Source organism: Amblyraja radiata, chromosome 18 (genome assembly GCF_010909765.2).
Source record: "Amblyraja radiata isolate CabotCenter1 chromosome 18, sAmbRad1.1.pri, whole genome shotgun sequence".
Lineage (NCBI taxonomy): Eukaryota > Metazoa > Chordata > Chondrichthyes > Rajiformes > Rajidae > Amblyraja > Amblyraja radiata.
In genome coordinates, this window is record NC_045973.1 from 29,339,177 (window position 1) to 29,357,567 (window position 18,391).

The 18,391-nt window shown below is 42.5% G+C and overlaps 2 protein-coding genes across 6 annotated transcripts in view; one reads left to right on the plus strand and one right to left on the minus strand.

Moving 5' to 3' along the window:
* On the plus strand, positions 1-17,884 carry dalrd3 (DALR anticodon binding domain containing 3). 4 transcript variants are annotated; one of them, XM_033037005.1, is made up of 13 exons: positions 12-306; positions 673-974; positions 1,111-1,406; positions 1,976-2,028; positions 4,660-4,770; positions 5,943-6,013; positions 7,118-7,176; positions 9,242-9,324; positions 10,407-10,533; positions 12,955-13,013; positions 14,031-14,144; positions 15,524-15,592; positions 16,675-17,291. In XM_033037005.1, the coding sequence occupies exons 1-13, from the start codon at positions 70-72 to the stop codon at positions 16,792-16,794; spliced, it is 1,701 nt and encodes a 566-aa protein (XP_032892896.1). In that variant the 5' UTR covers positions 12-69; the 3' UTR covers positions 16,795-17,291. The 4 variants fall into 4 exon arrangements, 3 of the variants coding, with proteins under 3 accessions (XP_032892896.1, XP_032892897.1, XP_032892895.1); XM_033037004.1 differs by having other exon boundaries at positions 18-306; positions 4,660-4,779; positions 16,675-17,884; XM_033037006.1 differs by lacking the exon at positions 1,976-2,028 and having other exon boundaries at positions 17-306; positions 4,643-4,779.
* Positions 17,831-18,391, minus strand: part of wdr6 (WD repeat domain 6) — a 26,252-nt gene continuing 25,691 nt past the window's right edge. For both annotated transcript variants that reach the window (XM_033037002.1, XM_033037001.1), the window contains one exon: positions 17,831-17,975. The gene's annotated coding sequence lies outside the window, so the exon portion shown is untranslated. The remainder of the gene's footprint in view (positions 17,976-18,391) is intronic.

Consider the following 18,391-nt stretch of genomic DNA (forward strand, 5'->3'; position numbering starts at 1 on the left):
GTTTCTCGTGTCCAGCATACCCGTTGCCATGGTGATCTATAGAGCCGGAAATCCGACGCTGACCCGGAAATGATGGGCAGCGGGGTCGCCATCAAGATGGCGCAGCCCTGTACCGGTGGAGGCGCCGCCGTCGCTGCAGCAGCTGCCCCGGAGTTCAGCCTCGCCAGCTGCGCCGCCGCGCTGGAAGCGGTGCTGGGCGGGAGGGACGGCCGTGTCTGGTTCAAGGAGAGCAGCGGGCGCAACCTGAGGTCCCGCGACTGGATCGCACCCAGAGGGGCTCTGAGCAAACTCTACCCGCAGGGTCAGGTGGGCGAGGCGGCGGGGACCGGGGACGGGTTCAGCATCAAAGTCACTGCATGGGGTGGGGGGCACCTGACAAGTAGTATACAATCGATATAAGAGGCATCAACAGGGTAGACAAAAGACACAAAGTGCTGGAGTAACTCAGCGGGTTATTCAACACCTCTGGAGAACATGGACAGGTGATGTTTCATGTCGGGAATTTTCTTCAGACTGATTATTAGAAGGAGTTCCGACCAGAAACGTCGCCTCTCTATGTTCTCCAGAGATGCTGCCTGATCCACTGAGTTACTCCAGCAATATGTATCCTTTTGTGTAAACCAACATCTGCAGTTCTATGTTTATAAACTCTAATGTTTTTTTATGTATTAGGTTCCCGGAGATCTCATCGAAAGGCTGCTGTCAGAGTATGGTCACCGCCTGTATATACGCAGCTGCATCCAGACAGGAGCTGGATTGGTGATTCACTTGGACCATCCTGCCCTTTTTCAGCAGGTGCTGAGCAATCTCCCTCTCTACACACGACCTCTGAAGTCTGTATTGCCAAAGAGGAAATGTGTGATTCTGAACTGCGCACCGTTGCAAGGGAGTAGGGGACCCGAATCAATGACAATTAATCATTTACGAACTATCCTCCTGGCAGACCATCTTGCTGAAGTGTTAAGACAACAAGGGTGTGTTTTACTTACACAAATTACAGGTTTTTAACCTGATGGTTATTGTCTTACTAAGAGCAACAATTTAAACAAATGGGCATTTAGGGTATATTTACAAATAATGTTCTGGTTTGTTTTTCATTTTTGTCCTCAGCTATGTTGTACGTGCAGTGCCAAATCTTCAGCAAAATGCTGGAGTCTGCAAGTTCCTGAGATCATTCGGCGTCAACTGGACATCCTCCCTGGAAACTGTGTCAGACGACAGAAAAGTTTCTGACTTCAAGAAGATTCTCTCAGAGTCAGTTTACACAGAGTGTGGGCAGATGGATACCCTTTCAAATCAGACTTGTCTCACGCTGCCAAAAGGGGTTGGCTACAAAGTGAATCTAAGACTGTTTCTGAAGGAGAAGGAACTAGAAGGTTATGACACAAACTTGAATGTGGCTTTGGGTAGGTCCATGAAAATTAACAAGCCAGGCATACGGGCCTTTTATTATGCTGGTAGTTGTTCTGTGACCCATGCGGTATCTGAGATAGAGATTTTTTTTTCTCATTTAATGGCATGGAAAGACTGGGAAAATATCTTTGAATGTTAAGTTCAAAAGGACGACACAGTGGAGGGAAATAAGACAATGAGCCTCCACATCCTGAATGAATACACGTCTGTTTGTAAAACATCAAGTCTGTTTGTAAAATAGAATTCTAATCAATGTTTAAGAAAGAACTGCAGATGCTGGTTTAAATCGAAGGTAGACACAAAATGCTGGAGTAAATCAGTGGGACAGGCAGATCTCTGGAGAGAAGAAATGGGTGACGTTTCGGGTCGAGAATGGGTGACGTTTCGGGTCTGCAATTTTGTGTCCACCTTAGAATTATAATCAAGGTTGGTGCATATTGAATTGAATATTATTTAAAAGTAGCAAACTGAAGCAAACCATTATTTCTAGGAATGAGGATTGATATTTGCTGCTTGGTGTTTTCAGATGGTAAACTAGAATAATTGATTCTGCTTTATACAGTGCAGGAGGAAACCCTGAGACAGGTAGCAGAACTTCAAAACACAGTCTTACAGGTCAGTGTAAGCTCAGCTTACTTTCCAACAAATGACATGGTCCGAAAGGTATGCTCCAAAGTGACATGTTTACCTTTTTACCTGATGCAAAAAGTTGTGAACACTGCCCAGTCCATCAATGGCTCTGACCTCCCCATCATCGAAGGGACTTACTGGAATCGCTGCCTCAAAAAGACAGCCAGCATAATCAGAGACCCACACCACGCTGAACAAACACTCATTTCACTCATGCCATCGGGAAGAAGTAACAGGAGCCTGAAAACTGTAACGCCCAGGTTCAGGAACAGTTTCTTGCCTACAGCCATTCAGCTATTAAACACCACAACCTCAAATAAGCTCTGAACTACGTAGACTATTATTGTTATTATAGCACTATTATTGTTTGGATTTTTTTGTGTGTACGTATGTATGCGTGTATATATGTATATGTGTGGGTATTTGTGCATATTTGTGTATATGTACACACACACACACTAAACCATTTGTTTTCTCTCTCATTAATTATATTGTTTACAGTGTACTATGTTTACATATTCTGTTGGGCTGCTGCAAGTAAGAATTTCATTGTTCTATCTGGGACATAGGAGAATAAAGTGACTTGATCTAAACCTAGATATCTGAGGGGTGATGGAAGTCAGTAGGTCAATTTTGGCATCTAGCTGTATTGTTTCTCGGAAGGACACAAAGTGCTGGACTAACTCAAAAGGTCATGCAGCATCTCTGGAAAACATGGCCTTTTGTGTATTAACCAGCATCTGTAGTTCTTTGTTTCTACTGTATTGTTTCTTCATGCTACACCAAATGTCTCTTTGGGGGTCTGAGTGTCCCTGCCATTCATTACTAAATTAAGCTTAGTGTTGCCTTTGACAGTCCACTTCTGATGAGTCTGAAGAAGGGTCCCGACCTGAAACATCATCTGTCCATTTCTTCCACAGATGTGCCTGGCCCATTAAGTTCCTCCATCATTTTGTTTTTTGCTCAAAGTTCCACGTGAAATCCACACTGTTTTACCCAATACCTTAGCAGACGTACCAAATCATTAATTCCATTAAATTTAGCAGCCTGTAATAAACTGGGTGATGATGATTCCCAACCATTTGAGATCTGAACATGGTATAGTATACCAGGGTGTCATAGAAACATAGAAAATAGGTGAAAGAGGAGGCCATTCAGCCCTTCGAGCCAGCACCGCCATTCATTGTGATCATGGCTGATCGTCCCCAATCAATAACCCGTGCCTGCCTTCTCCCCATATCCCTTAATTCCACTAGCCCCTAGAGCTCTATCTATCTCTTAAATCCATCCAGTGATTTGGCCTCCACTGCCCTCTGTGGCAGGAAATTCCACAAATTCACAACTCTCTGGGTGAAAAAGTTTTTTCTCACCTCAGTCTTAAATGGCCTCCCCTTTATTCTAAGACTGTGGCCCCTGGTTCTGGACTCGCTCAACATTGGGAACATTTTTCCTGCATCTAGCTTGTCCAGTTCTGGCGAAGAGAGCACCAATGACCAAGTATGAAGTGACGTTGGAGAAGATAGATCTGCCAAAACTTCAGTTAGACAGGATGCCTTGCACTCTAGACCAACAGAATAGATATGTTGAAGTTAACCATTACTTTTGATTGCTGAACACTTGCACTTGGTCCACCAAGGCCAACAGGATCTCCTAGTTACTAACCACCTTGACCACCCCCCCCCCCTTCCAATTCCCATACTGACCTTTCTATCCTGGGCCTCCTCCATTGCCAGAGTAAGGGCACATTCAAACTGGAGGAACAGCACCTCATATTTTGCTTAGGTAGCCAACAACCCAAAGGTATGAACGTTGAATTGCCCAATTTTAAGTAACCTCTAACCACCGCCCCTCGCCCTCTCCTCCCAACTACTCCTCCTGGACTCCCACCTATTTCTCCTCTCCTCATCCTACGTTCCTTCCTCTGACTTCACAATTCGCAGCTCCTAAATTCTGTCAATGTATGTTTTTATCTCTGGATTTTGTTCCAACCAACCGCATATCTGAACCCCTCCCCCATCGCCTCTGCCCACGTATTACCTGCCACAATTTGTCCTGCCTCTCTTCTCTTCAAGCTTTCATCCCTTCCCCCTCCTCCAATCAGTCTCAAGAAGAATACTGACACAAAACGACACCTGTCTATGTTCTCCCGAGAAGCTGCCTGACCCGCTGATTTACTCTAGCACTTTGTATTCTTTTGTGTAAACCAGCATCTGCAGTTCCTGTTTCTACTACTTGATGGAAATATTCAATGGGGATGAGTTTACAGCACTATGTCAAGAGTGTTTTATTGTCATATGTCCTGAAAAGGAACAATGAAATTCTTACTTGCTGCAATACAACAGATAGGTAAACATATTACTGGTGTAAAACCCATAATAGACAACAACAAAAATATCACAGAAATATATAGAAATTTTTCTCAAGTCTATATAATTCGGAGCCTATTTGTAAGTTGTGATGTTTAATCTATATTAGGGACTGGTGAGTTGTACTACTCTGATAACAACATTATGGATGGACCATGGATGGTTTTTGCTGTTATATTCTGTTCTGATTAAACTGAAATAAAATGTATAAACATGTTTTAAAGTAATTAAAGTATGTTTTGAGTCTCAGGTGGATGCAGCAGACCAATGCACGGCAATCCACGTGGTGGGCTGTGAGGAGGAGTTTCAGCAGCAGAAGATTGATGTTCTCTGGCGGATACTCAGCAGTGAGACTGATCGAGTAACTCAGGTTATTTTGACATATCGGGATTAGTAATGCAATGGTGGAACAAAGTCGAAACAGTGAATAGTCAAATGTTCCCGGCGAAAGTAACACATTTAAGAGCGTTGCTATAAGAATACAAGCATTTACTCAGGAGCTCATCCACCTGTGCGGGAATTCTCCTTTTGAAATCGATTAGATTAATTGGCCTCCATAAATTATCCCGAGTCTGCAGGGAGTGGATGAGAAAGTGGGATAACAGAACTAGTGTGAATGGGTGATCAACAGTCGGCGTGGACTCAGTGGGCTGTTTCCACACCATCTCTAGACTAAATATGCCTGTCCTGCTGAATGTTACCACCATTTTGATTTATTCCATCATTTCAGCATTTGCAGTACCTGTACTTCGCATGTTCACCAATAACCATTTTGCTTGCTTACTTCAACTATTTGATCCAAGCCATTTCTTTGGCCTGGACTAATGTAATTACAAAGTGATGCATTCAGATGGGCAGATCAAGCTTCTGCCTCATTACCTGTCAGGTTTCAAGGCCCTTCTGCTCAGAATGTATGTACCAAACATGATGCCATGTTAAACTGATCTAATCAGCCTGTGCATGAACTATATCCCTCTATTCCTTGCACTTTCATGTGCCTATCTAAAAGCCTCTTAAATGCCACTATCGTATCTGCCACCTCCAGTACCCCTATCAATGCATTTGAGTCCTCCACTACTATTTGTCCTGCACAGCTCTATTAAACTTTTCCCCTTTTCACCTTATAGCTATGCCCTCTTGTGTTAGACCTTTCCACCCTGGGGGAAAAAGCTTCTGACTGTCTACCATAGTCATGCCTCTGAATATGTTATATACTTCTATCAAATCTCCCTTCAACATCTGACGTTCCAGAGAAAACATTCCAAGTTTATCCAACCTCTCCTTGTAGTGGAAAGCACCTAATCCAGATAGTATTCTGGTACCTTGCACACTCTCCAAAGCCTCTACATCCTTTCTGTAATGGGGCAATCGGAACTACATGCAATTCTCCAAATACGTCCTAACCTAAGCCTTACAGAGCTGCATCATGCGGCGCTCTGGTATTTTACTCTGGTGTGTAGAAGTAGTTTGATAATATAATTTTAACTGTAGTTCATTGAAATATTAATTATGTATTTGTTTTGTACTTCGCAGAGACATCTTGTGTGTGGCTCAGTGAGAACAAAAGGTGAACACTCTCATCTCAGTGCTGTTCAGTATTTTCAGTAAGTCACCCGTGCAAATAATTACCAAATTTTAGACTGTCTTCCCTCATACTTTTTATTTTGTCATCAATTCAAACAATTCATGTTTACACAGATATTTTCCATAATAAAATAAAATTTGACCTTGCCTACAATACATCTCAGACAACCAACCACTGTGTGAGCCATTAACTACTGAATACTTCAGTGCAATATCTCTCAACACCATTATAGCATTTCATGGCTCAGTCCTATTTGTGGAAACAAGACCAACCCCGTGATTGTTTATTGCCTGAATTCCTCCACCAGGCACACAACCTGCCTGAGAAGGAGAATAGATCGTTATTTATAGCCCAGGGGTGTATAGGAATTTTTTTTTTACAGCTAAGGCATGAAAACAGGTCCTTTGGCCTACCGAGTCCATGCTGATCATCGATCACCCGTTCACTCTAGTTCTGTTATCCAACTTTTTCATCCACTCCCTGCGCAGTGGGGACAATTTACAGAGGGCCAATTAACCTAAAACCCCGCACATTCCTAGTGTGTGGGAGGAAATCAGAGCCCCAGAGGAAACCCACAAGGTCACAGTGAGAACATGCAAACTCCACACAGTCTGCATTCGACAGGGTGGAACCCGAGTCTCTAGCGTGGTGAGGCAGTTGCTCTATCACTGCATCACCCATTGTAGGTGATTGAAATTTCTGGTTTCTAAATTATTGCTTCCCAGACCTTTCTATTTGGATGGAATTGCAAGAATGAACTTATTTCCTTTGTTCTTGGTTAATTAAATCGGGTCCATTTAATACATATAATTTTGAATGTGAACGTGTAATCGAGGATGGGCATGGATTCGGTGGGCCAATTGGGCCTGTTTCCATGTTGGATCACTAATCTAAACCAAACTGGTCCTTTCCAGCAGTGCCAAACTTATTTTCACTCATCTTGATTTACTTCACATGACGAAGATTTAGCACTGTTTAATCATAGATTCCTTTTTTTCGACCAGTAGAATTCAATTACTTCAATGATAAAACTATTGATATTTTGAAGTAAGATTACATTATAAAATTAACCAATTTACTTTTTAGAACTATCCTTTAATCACAAACAATTTTTTTGATCTAGATTTCGAAAATCTCAAATGCTCGAAGCATCTGTAATGAAGTATGGAAACATAGTGCAAGGTACAGATCCACTGGACAAGTATGTTATCTAGTCATGTGTCCCTTTAGTTCACACTGGCCTTGGCAACAGGATGTCTCAACTTTGTTCTTACTAGACTACAACTGGGAACAAACACAAAATGTGTTAGCGGGGAATGAATGAGATAGTGTAGTTTAGTTTAAAAACACAAGTCTTCAGCCAGTTAAGGCTGTAGGTGATATGACTATAATCAATAACATTGTTTTGGAGAGAAATTAACAAATTGTTGGTAAGTGCTCATTAGAGATGGGTTTAAAACCGAGATGATTTTTATTCAAAGGAAAATTAGATAAACATTTTTCCACAGTTGATCGTTGCATAAAAACGATACTGAGATTGTGTGCTGAGGTGTGTAAGATCGTGAGAGGAATAGATGAGTGAATTCACAAAGTCTTTTATCCAGAGTAGTGGAATCAAGAACCAGAGGACGTAATGTAATATGAGATGGGGAAAGATTCACGACAATCCTGAGGAGCAATGTTTTCACACAGGGGGTGATGGGTATATGGAACGTGCTGCCAGAGGACGTAGTTGAGACAGGGACAAAAACAACATTTAAAAAAAACATTTGGGCATGTACATGAATAGGAAAGGTTGAGATAGGGGTATGAGCCAAACGCGGGAAGATGGGACTAGCGTAGATGGGGCATCTTGGTCAGTTTCCGTGCCGTGTGACTATAAAAGGTTCAAGAAGATAGCTAGTTCAGGGTGCAAAGAGAAGTATTTCAGTTCAGTACTATTCACAACAGTCTCATTTACAGCCAATGATAACACCTTTCAAAGTATAATCAATATTGTAATGTATATAAACAAGACATTCCATTAAAAAAATTACATAATGTCTTGGGGTAAATGTTCGTCAGAATGCTGTTAATAATTGTCATAGTGACTTTTACATCCAGTTGGAAGGAAAGGTAGAATTTAGTTTATTAATAAGGAGAAACAAGGAACAGCAGATGCTGGTTTTCAAAAATAAAGACAAAGTGCTGGAGTGACTCAGCAGGGCAGGCAGCATCTCCGGTGAACATGGATACGTGACGTTTTGGCCTAAGAACGTGTACATGTTCTCCAGAGATGTTGCCTGGCCTGTTGAGTTACTCCAACACCTTATGTCGTTTCTTTGGTTTAATGACATTCCTAAATGAAATCACTATATTTTGTAGCAATCCTCGATGTGGCATAACAAACACTAGCCTGGATTATTGTGCACAGGTCTTCCAAATACAATCTGATACAGATGAAGGTTATAGACCGCCAGCCAAAATTCCACCACTACCCAAGGTGACAAAGGAGGTTCAGATAGTGAGTCTGAAGGCTTGCTATTTTGCTGTTTGTCGAAAGTTCGGAAATTTGTATCAAAATCAAAAAAATCTGAAATAAAAACAGAAAATGCTGGAAATCCTCAGCAGGTCAGGTAGCATCTGCTGGAAATAGACACAAATAATGTTTCAGATCTGGGAACCTTCATCAGAACTGGGGAATAGAAAAGCACTGGGGTGGGGTAACTCAGTGGATCAGGCAGCATCTCTGGAAAAAATGAATAGGTGACGTTTCAGGTCGGGTCCCTTCTTCAGACTGGAATAGGGTCCTGACACGAAACGTCGCCTATGCTTTTTCCCCCAGAGATGCTGCCTGACCCACTTGAGTTACTCCAGCACTTTGTGTCAATCTTTGGTATAAACCAGCATCTGGGGTTCTCTGTTTCTACAAGAGAAAAAGCAAGTTCGTTTTCCGTAGCAGAGAAGGTGGGAGAGGAATGGTATGAACAAAGGGAGTGCTACCAAACAGGTTAATGTGGCTCGTAAAGGCACACTATGCCGTGGCTGGTTTGTGCATTCCTGTAGCACTGGATCGGCAGGCCAGACTGCTATTGGAGAGCAAATAAAATGATGACTGGCAGAAATGGCTATTTCTGACACAGACAGAAAGAAAAGAGAATACGAGTTAATTGGAGAATTCAATATTGAATTGTTTACTGCAAAAGGATTTTTTTTTACTGCGTATGAACAATTCTGATGATGTCGTATTGATGACGTTTTTTCCTAGGTGATTCATGGGCTGAAATCATCAATAACATGACCTCAGCTGTTATCAAGTTTGAACTACTGGCAACTTCACACCGCAATCCTGTAAGTAATCAATGTATTCTGACTGGAGCAAAAGCAGAGACTGGCAAGAAAATGTAGTAGACATATGAAACTGCAGATGCTGGAATCTTGAGCAAAACATAAAGTGCTGGAGGAACTCAGCGGTGTGTGGAGGGAATTGACAGATGACTACAGCACAGAAACAGACCTTTCGGCCCACCAAGAGCACACCGACCAGCGATCGTCCTGGACACTAGCACTATCCTACACACTAGGGACAATTTATACTTTTACTGAAGCCAATTAATGTATTTGTGGAGTGTGGGAGGAAAACTGGAGCATCCAGAGAAAATCTACGCTGTCACAGTGGGAACGTACAAGCTATGTACAGACAGCACCCGTAGTCAGGATCGAAGCTGGGTGTCTGGTGCTGTAATGCAGCAGCTCTACCGATGCATCACTGTGCCACCCCTGAAACTGAAATGTTTTGGTTTGGGACCTTCTTCAGACAGAAGGGTAGATGAGCTGAATGTCCATTTTCCACATCCCAGTCCTTTTGCATAATGGTATAAACTTTTTAACAGGGTGGCCAGTGACTAGTATTTCCCTGCATTATTCCTGAGGTTATTGATTGATTATTCCTGAGGTTATTGATTGATTATTCCTGAGGTTATTGATTGAAACAAACCCCACTGCCCACCCAGTCCACACTGATCATTGATCAGTTCTATATTATGCCACTTTTGCATCCACTACCTCCACACGAGGGGCGATTTTACAAAGGCCACTTCACCCAGAAACACATGGGTCTTTTGGATGTGTGCAGAAACCAAAGCATCCGGAGGAAACCCACGTGGTCACAGGGAGAACATGCAACTTCCACATGCAGACAACACCCGAGGTCAGGATTGAACCCGGGTCTCTGGCACTACCAATTGCATCACTGGGTTATTTTGCTTTAGCAGAATATCATCCATTTGATTTTCCTTTTAAAACAAATTATATTACTGGAGGAACTCTTTGATTACAAATCGACTGAGGTTAAGAAACTACCAGATATCAGGTTGAAAAATAAAATCTCACCCTATGTTTCTTTCCCAAACCCCCCAATCCGTGAATTTTAGCTGAATTTGGACTTGGCACAAGGTGTCAATATCTCGACCAAAGGAACGAGGAGTGGCGCATTTGTAATGTACAACTGTGCAAGGCTTGCAACACTGTTTGATCATTTCAACAATTCCGTGGAGAAAGGTAACATCAGTGTTTTATTATTACTTGGAGGCCACGTGTTAATTTTCTTCTATGGACACCTGTTCCTATTAAGTTGGAGTCATTTGAAACTGCAGATGCTGGATTCTTGAGTGAAAAAATAAACTGCTGGGCTAATTCAGCGGATCATGCTTCAATAGTGCTTTTATTGTCACATGTTTAAAGTGCAAGCATACAGTGAAATTATTTTTTCACGTACAGTCCAGTGGAGTATTACCATGTTCCCAATAAGCAAAGTGTACGGAAATTGTCTACTGATCCCGCCTGCAAGAGGAGCCGTGTTTTGGCACCATTTTCAGAGTCCAGTCCACGCTCTTTTATGAGGCGTGCCCGTTCCAGGCAGGGCAGACGACGTTTCGGGTCAAGACCCTTCTGCATCCAGGTGGGGAACAGGGAAGAGAAATGGGTGTTTACCTAAAATTGGAGAATTCGATGTTCATACTAAAGAAAGACAAAGGGTGCTGGAGTAACTCCGCAGGTCAAGCAGCATCTCTGAGGAAAAAGGATGGATGATGTTTAAGGTCAGGACCCTTCCGTCTGGCTGAAGAAGAGTTGGTATAAACCAGCATCAGCAATCTTTTATTTCTACTCGATGTTCATACTGTTGGGTTGCAAGCTACCAAACTGAGGCCTGCCATTTCTCATTGAACGAGAATGTTTCAACGAGGTGGGGGGTGATTCCAGGTTTTAGACTCATGCTGATTTGTGGCCTGTCGAACCCCGAGGCTGATTGCTCTCATCACCACTAACAATTGACAATTAGACAATTAGAAATTGGACCTGGCTCAAACCTCAGCTATTTAAAAATGCAGGAATTGTTAATCTGACAGCAGACTATTATTCTCCATCGTTGGTTGACTTGGAAACGGAATTTTCTGATAGCATGTTTGCAGGGGATAGACCTGAAACATTGAAACATAGACAATAGGAGCAAGAGTAGGCCACTCAGCCCTTTGGCCTATTCTACCATGATCATTTTCTCCACACATCCCTGGATGTCTATAGCATTAAGAAATATACTTGAATATATTTAAATGGTTTGGGTTTTTTTGTTTGACTTAGTGAAAACCATCAACAGCTGAGACTCCAAGCACTGTTTGAGAGGGAGAGCTACACCATTAGTTTTGCTGAATTTCCAATGTGATATTCATGTGATGGGTGCGCAGCTGGTAGTATTGCCTCACAGGGCGAGAGTCCCTGGTTCAATCCTGATGTCGGGTCCTGTCTGTATGCCGAGTGTTTACATCTTTAACATCCCGTTACACCAGCACTATCCTAAACACTAGGGACAATCTTACAATTTTTACTGAAGCCGATTAATCTACAAACCTGTACCTCTTTGGAGTGTTGAAGGAAACCGGAGCACCTAGGAAAAAACCCACATGGCCACGGGGATAACATACAAACTCCGTACAGACAGCACCCATAGTCAGGATCGATCCCAGGTCTCTGGCACTAAGGCAGCAACTCTACCACTGCGCCACCATGCCACCGTTACAGTCGGAGACTTGAGCTAAGAAATCAAAATTGAATTATAATAACAAGGAACTGCAAAAGCCTGGTTACCAGAGAAAGACATAAAATATTGGAGTAACTCAGCAGGTCAGGCAGCATCTCTGCAGAACATGTTTAGGTGGCGTTACGGGTCAGTACCCTTCTTCAGACTGATTGCAACCCAACGGTATAAAAATTGAATTTGCTTAATTTAGGTAACTAGCCTACAGACAGCCCCCTTCCCATACCCCTTACTTCCCAGCCCATCTCCTCTCCTCTCCTGAACTCTGGCAGATCTTGTGCTGATTTCTCCACTCTCACCTCTAATCTTTGTCCCTCTCACCTTAAAGGTATTACCAGGTGACAAGTTGTCAGTAATGCCTTGGAAGTATTACTGAGGTACATAACTGAATAGATTCGCTGAGCATCAGCTTATGGTCTACTGCAAATATTGGATAAGTTCTGTTGGCAAAAAGTAGGTACAAAAAACTACATACGATGGTTTACAAAAAAAGGACACAAAGTACTGGAGTAACTCAATGGGTTAGGCAACATCTCTGGAGAACATGGATATGTGACATATGTCAGGTCTGGACCCTTCTTCAGACTGATTGGGGACAAGTTAACCCTAACCATTTTTATAATCCTTCTGCCCTTTACTCATCACCTCAGATGCTGGGATAACAGCAAAGTTCAGAAAAATTAAGATCACGTGGATATATTCAGGGCATCACTTAGGATAGATTGGTGCCAAAATGAAATACAATTCTGTTTGGCTTTAGATGCTAGCATATTATAGAATTTTGCTGTAACATGCTTTCACCCCTTTCGATCTGAACACACAGATTCCCCAAAGACTGAATGTAAGATGACCATAGTGAAATAGATTTTTTTTTGTCTTATTTTCAGGATTGTACCCACGTTTCCCAGAAATATCCCAGTTGAATTTTCCTGTACTCCGGGAAGAGGTACAAAATCTATAATTAATGAGACTTGTTCTGTTATCAGGAGGATTAATAGGTGGCGCTGCAGTTAAGAACAAAGATTGTTGCAAAAAAGGGTCAGGACTTGCTTATGATAACTTGTTTCTTAATCCACAATGTACCTTTAAAATGAAGATGAGGAAGAATTTCTTTAGCCAGAAGGTGGTGAATCTGTGGAATTCATTGCCACAGATGGCAGTGGAGGCCGTCATTGGGTATTTTTAAAGCAGACTATGATAGGTTCTTGATTAGTAAGGGTGTCAATGGTTACGGGGTAGAAGGCAAGAAAATAGAGATGTGAGGGAAAAATAGATCAGCCATGATCGAATGGCGGAGCAAACATGATGGGCCAAATGGCCAAATTCTGTATATGGTTTATGACATTTGCCCATGTGGGGTTAACATGCATGTGGTGGGAGTGGAGCGAATGTACATTGGGACACAGGGTTGCTTCCAAACTTAATATTCTCAAGGGCATTGCCAGAATGGTGGAGATTTACAGTGTGCATGACCAGCATCAGGATTTTTCAGCCTACATAAAAATTGCCAAAGGACTGTGCCCATGAAGGCTTTGAAGCTTCTTTTTTGTTTTGAGTGGTGCAATTAAATCATCCATTAGAGATTTTACTTGCCAATAAATAACAGTTAAAAGACATTTGTACAGGTACGTGGGCAGGAAAGGTTCAGAAGGACGTGGGCCAAATGTGGGCAGGTGCAAACAGTGTAAATGGGGTAGCTCGGTCGGTATGGGCAAGTTGGGCCGAAGGGCCTGTTTCCATGCGGTATGACACAATAAATGAAAGACCAGATCATCATGGATTCACCTTAGTTTCAATAAAGTTTAACTGTTTCAATGTTTTTTTACAGTGGAAAGCAAGAAGGTTGAAAGTGTAAGGAGAGATAGTTGAGCAAGATGAATCCAGAGTCGTTAATTTTAAGACCATTGTTTGTTTAACATTGATTTTTTTTTTCTGGAAGAATAACCAGTTTTCTTATCTGTAGGGGGAGTGGCTGTTGTTATATAATTACATTATTCCGTTCCGAGAAGTGTTTGTCCAGATTACACATTCCATGAGTTCAACAAAAGATATCCATCTGAATGTCAACTCAGAAACGGTAAGATGAACTGATAAGGGATAAGGAAAGATTTTTAATTTTAAAATGTCTTTGGTCCTATTGTCAGGGAATCTTACCGAATTAAAAAAAGGCATCTATCCTTTGCGTCCAAGCTAGATCTTTCTATTTAATGTAGCTGCTTTGTGGCCAATTGTGTTCAAAGTACCCTGTACTACGTTTACATATCTGTTGTGTTGCTACAAGTAAGAATTTCATTGCTCCGTTTCAGGACATGCAGCAAGAAAGCACTCTTGAGTATCTTGACTAGTCTACTTGTACATTTTCACCAATAGAGCAAATTGTGTTAGAACACTAAGTACCTCGGCCATTTTAGGGAGTCAATGGATTTTAAGTACAGTTGTTATATACATAGATGTAATGAACAAAATAAAATTCAGTGCATAATGACAGCAACAAAAATAAATAAATTCCAGCAATTCTACAATTGATTTACTGATTATTTCTTTCACAAGTGTTTCCTATCTGGAATGCTCTCCCTAAAATACCTCCCCCAACTACTTTTTTCCCCCAGTGTAAAGCTTCTTACAAGCTCTCTTATTCCTCTCCCCTTCCTCCCAATTTTTCATCTCCCTAATGATCTCCTATAGGGGAGGACTAAATAAATGTAATTGTTTCACTCCCTTTCATTGACCATGGTTGTTCTGGCATCGTGGGTCCCACTCCAGAGAATGAGTTTCAGCTCAAGACTGACCTCCTTGGAGATGCCATCTTTCATATGAGCTGGTTGAACTAAGACCACATCTTGGTACATTAATACATCCACACTATTGTCCCAAAAGCAATTTGGTTCTTTCAATGGCATGGATCATAACTATTCATCAAGCAGCTCCTAAAACAAACATGTCACATTAAAGGAGGATACAAAATGCTGGAGTGACTCAGTGGGTCAGACAGCACCTCTGCAGAACATGGATAGGTGATGTTTCGGGTCGGGACTCTTCTTCAGTCTGATTGCAAGGGGAGGGGGGGGGGGGGAAGAGGACGCAAAGAAAACAAGAAGAAAGGGACAGAACAATAGGTGAACACAGGTGAAGGGGATTTTTGTGACACGTATTGTTGGACAATCTGAAACGTCACCTATCCATGTACTCTAGAGATGCTGCCTGACCTGTTGAGCTACTCCAGCATTTTATGCCTTGGGTAGACTAATAGCTGCAGTCCCTTTTTATTACAACATGTCACGCTGGTCTTTGATGGGACCCTACTGCCTGCAAGGCGACTGGCCATTTTCCTTCATTACATAAGTGACTAATCTTTAAAGATATTTCATTGTCTGTAATGTGCTTTGGGACATTGGTTGTGAAACCCACAGTTCTCACTAACTGAACACCCTCTTCCTGTTGTAACTTGTTTTGTAGCTGTGCAAATTCCTTGTAAACCTCAGCATGGATTTCAGCTCCTATTACAACCGTGTGCACATCTTGGGCGTAAGTATTGTTGTATGAATACAAACATAGTAATCCCACTGTGGTCCATTAGGGCTCTGTTAGGATCTAATTTTCCTTCCCATTTTTAATCCTTTCTCCGACTAGGTTTTGGATTATCCTTTTCTTTAATTCCCCACCCAACTTTAATGCCTCTAACTCCTTTTTTAATTCCTTTCCTTTCTTTTACACAAGGTAGACACAAAATGCTGGACAGGAAGAATCAAGTTCCATGGCTAAAATGTAGACACAAGGAACTGCAGATGCTGGTGTGCAAAAGGAGGCACAAAGTCCTGCTTTAACTCAGCAGAGGCAGCAACTCTGGAGAAAATGGATAGGTGACGTTTCAGGTCCCATCCATTTATTTCCAGAGATGCTGCCTGACCCACTGAGCTACACCAGCATTTTGTGGCTATCTTTGGTAATAAAACAGCATCCTCAGTTCCTTTTTATTACATTGGGTAAAACCATTGACTATGCCATTAAAAGATGTCATGTGAAGGCCAGATAGTTGGGGCAAGAGGAGATGGGGAAGCGGGAAAGCAGTATGTGAGAGTGACTTTCATCAAAGGCAGACTGCTGGCATGCAATAGGTATAATGCAGAAGAAAGGTTTGTCTGGGATGGTGTAGGCCATTCGTACTGTTAGTTGGTTAGTTTAGTTTATTGTCACGTGTACCAAGGTACAGTGAAAAGCTTTTGTTGCATACTAACCAGTCAGCAGAAAGACAATACATGATTACAATCAATCAACCTAGTGTACAGACACATGATAATGGGAATAACATATAGTGCAAGGTAACGTCTAGTGAACACCAATTAAAGATAATCCGAGGGTCTCCAATGAGGTAGATAGTAGCTCAGGACCACTCTAGTTGGTGATATGATGGTTCAATTGCCTGATAGCAGCTGGGAAGAAACTGTCACTGAATCTGGAGGTGTGCGTTTTCACACTTCAATAACTCTCGCCTGATGGGCGAGGAGAGAAGAGGGGGTGACTGGGGTGAGACTCGTCCTTGATTATGCTGGTGGCTGGTCCAGGTCACAGTGATTACTCCGTGTTAAAGGGAATGTTTGACTCCACAGGAACCCCTGGAACACTTGTTCAACCAAATGTTCACTCGCCTGCAGTTGATGAAAGGACTGAGAGAGGTTTTTCATACAGCACTGGGTACATTTCACATCCTACCGCCCAGCCAGCTCTGAGAATCCAGCACGCCCAGTACTCCATTCCACACCACCGGGTTGAAGGAACCTAGAATAACATGGACTTCTTCCACCTTTATCAGCAACAGATCCATCGACTGAAATGGAGCAACTGCGAAGTTTCTTTGTCAGTGCAATATCTCAGCCTGGGGCTTCTCCAGATGATCAGATGTGACTACGGGATGTCATACGCCTGGCAGACGGATGATAGAACTGCTTCATTCACCTTTCCTGTTAGCTATCACCCTCTGCACATCATCCTAAGGGTCTACTTACCCAAACATGAAACTGATCTCTGGTTTGGCAAGAAGGATAACAGAGGGACATCCACAGTTCTTCATCTTCCATGAAACCGGTTCTGGCCCCTGTGACCCTCTCTTGATCTGAACAAATTCCATTTCCTCTGTACTAATTTATCTCTGCTGTATCTTAAAATTAACTTTTTTTTTTTTTTATAAGATTGAATTTTGGTTGGAATCCATCAACAAACACACAAATTACTACTTGCTGTATTCTTTATAGCATGGGTTGTCAGTGGAACTGACCAATTGTTCACCTGAGCAATGAGATTAGTGTGACTCGGAAGAGATCCTCAACAGTTATGGGGCTGTCCCACTGTACGAGCTAATTCAAAAGTTCTCCCGAGTTTCTCCTGATTCGAACTCGGAGAATTACGGTAACTCCTCGTGGGTACTCGGGGCTCTCGTGGACCTTTTTCAACGTTGAAAAATCTCACGAGTCTTCACCAGCTTACCGCGTTTCCCGAGTACCTGCCGTTAGCGTTAAGAGCCGCTAAGAGAAGTACCGAGCTCCGACGTACCCGCAACCTACATTCTACGTGCTTAACACAAGTTTGATTTATTTTTAAACTAGGGAGAGCTCTTGGGTAAACTCGTATAGTCGGACAGGCCCCTTACTCTGGTCCTCAGCGGAGATGTGCTATTTTTTGAAGTGAGCCAGAGCATCTCCAGTCAGTGTAAACAATGGTATGCATGCGAGTCTCATTGAAAAAAAATTACATTTGTACGGTCTCCAAATGGTTTAGGACATTTTTAATTAAAATGAAATGTTACTGCAAACCATTCAACAATCTTTCTACAATTCACCTACAATTCTTTGAAATATGAATGAAGCTATCCTATTACTTTTTGCTTTAAACAAGACAAGTCATTGAATGTTACCTGGGGTGTTCAAAAAGGAACTGCAGATGCTGGAATATCGAAGGTACACAAAATTGCTGGGGAAACTCAGCGGGTGCAGCAGCATCTATGGAGCGAAGGAAATAGGCGACGTTTCGGGCCGAAACCCTTCTTCAGACTGATGTGGGGGGGGGGGGAGAAGGAAGGAAAAGGGGAGGAGGAGGAGGAGCCCGAGGGCGGGCGGATGGGAGGGTGGGAGGAGACAGCTAGAGGGTTAAGGAAGGGGAGGAGTCAGCAAGGGCTAGCAAAATTGGGAGAATTCAATGTTAATGCCATCCGGACGCAAGGTCCCTAGACGGAATATGAGGTGCTGTTCCTCCAATTTCCGCTGTTGCCCACTCTGGCAATGGGGGAGACGCAGGACAGAGAGGTCGGATTGGGAATGGGAGGGGGAGTTG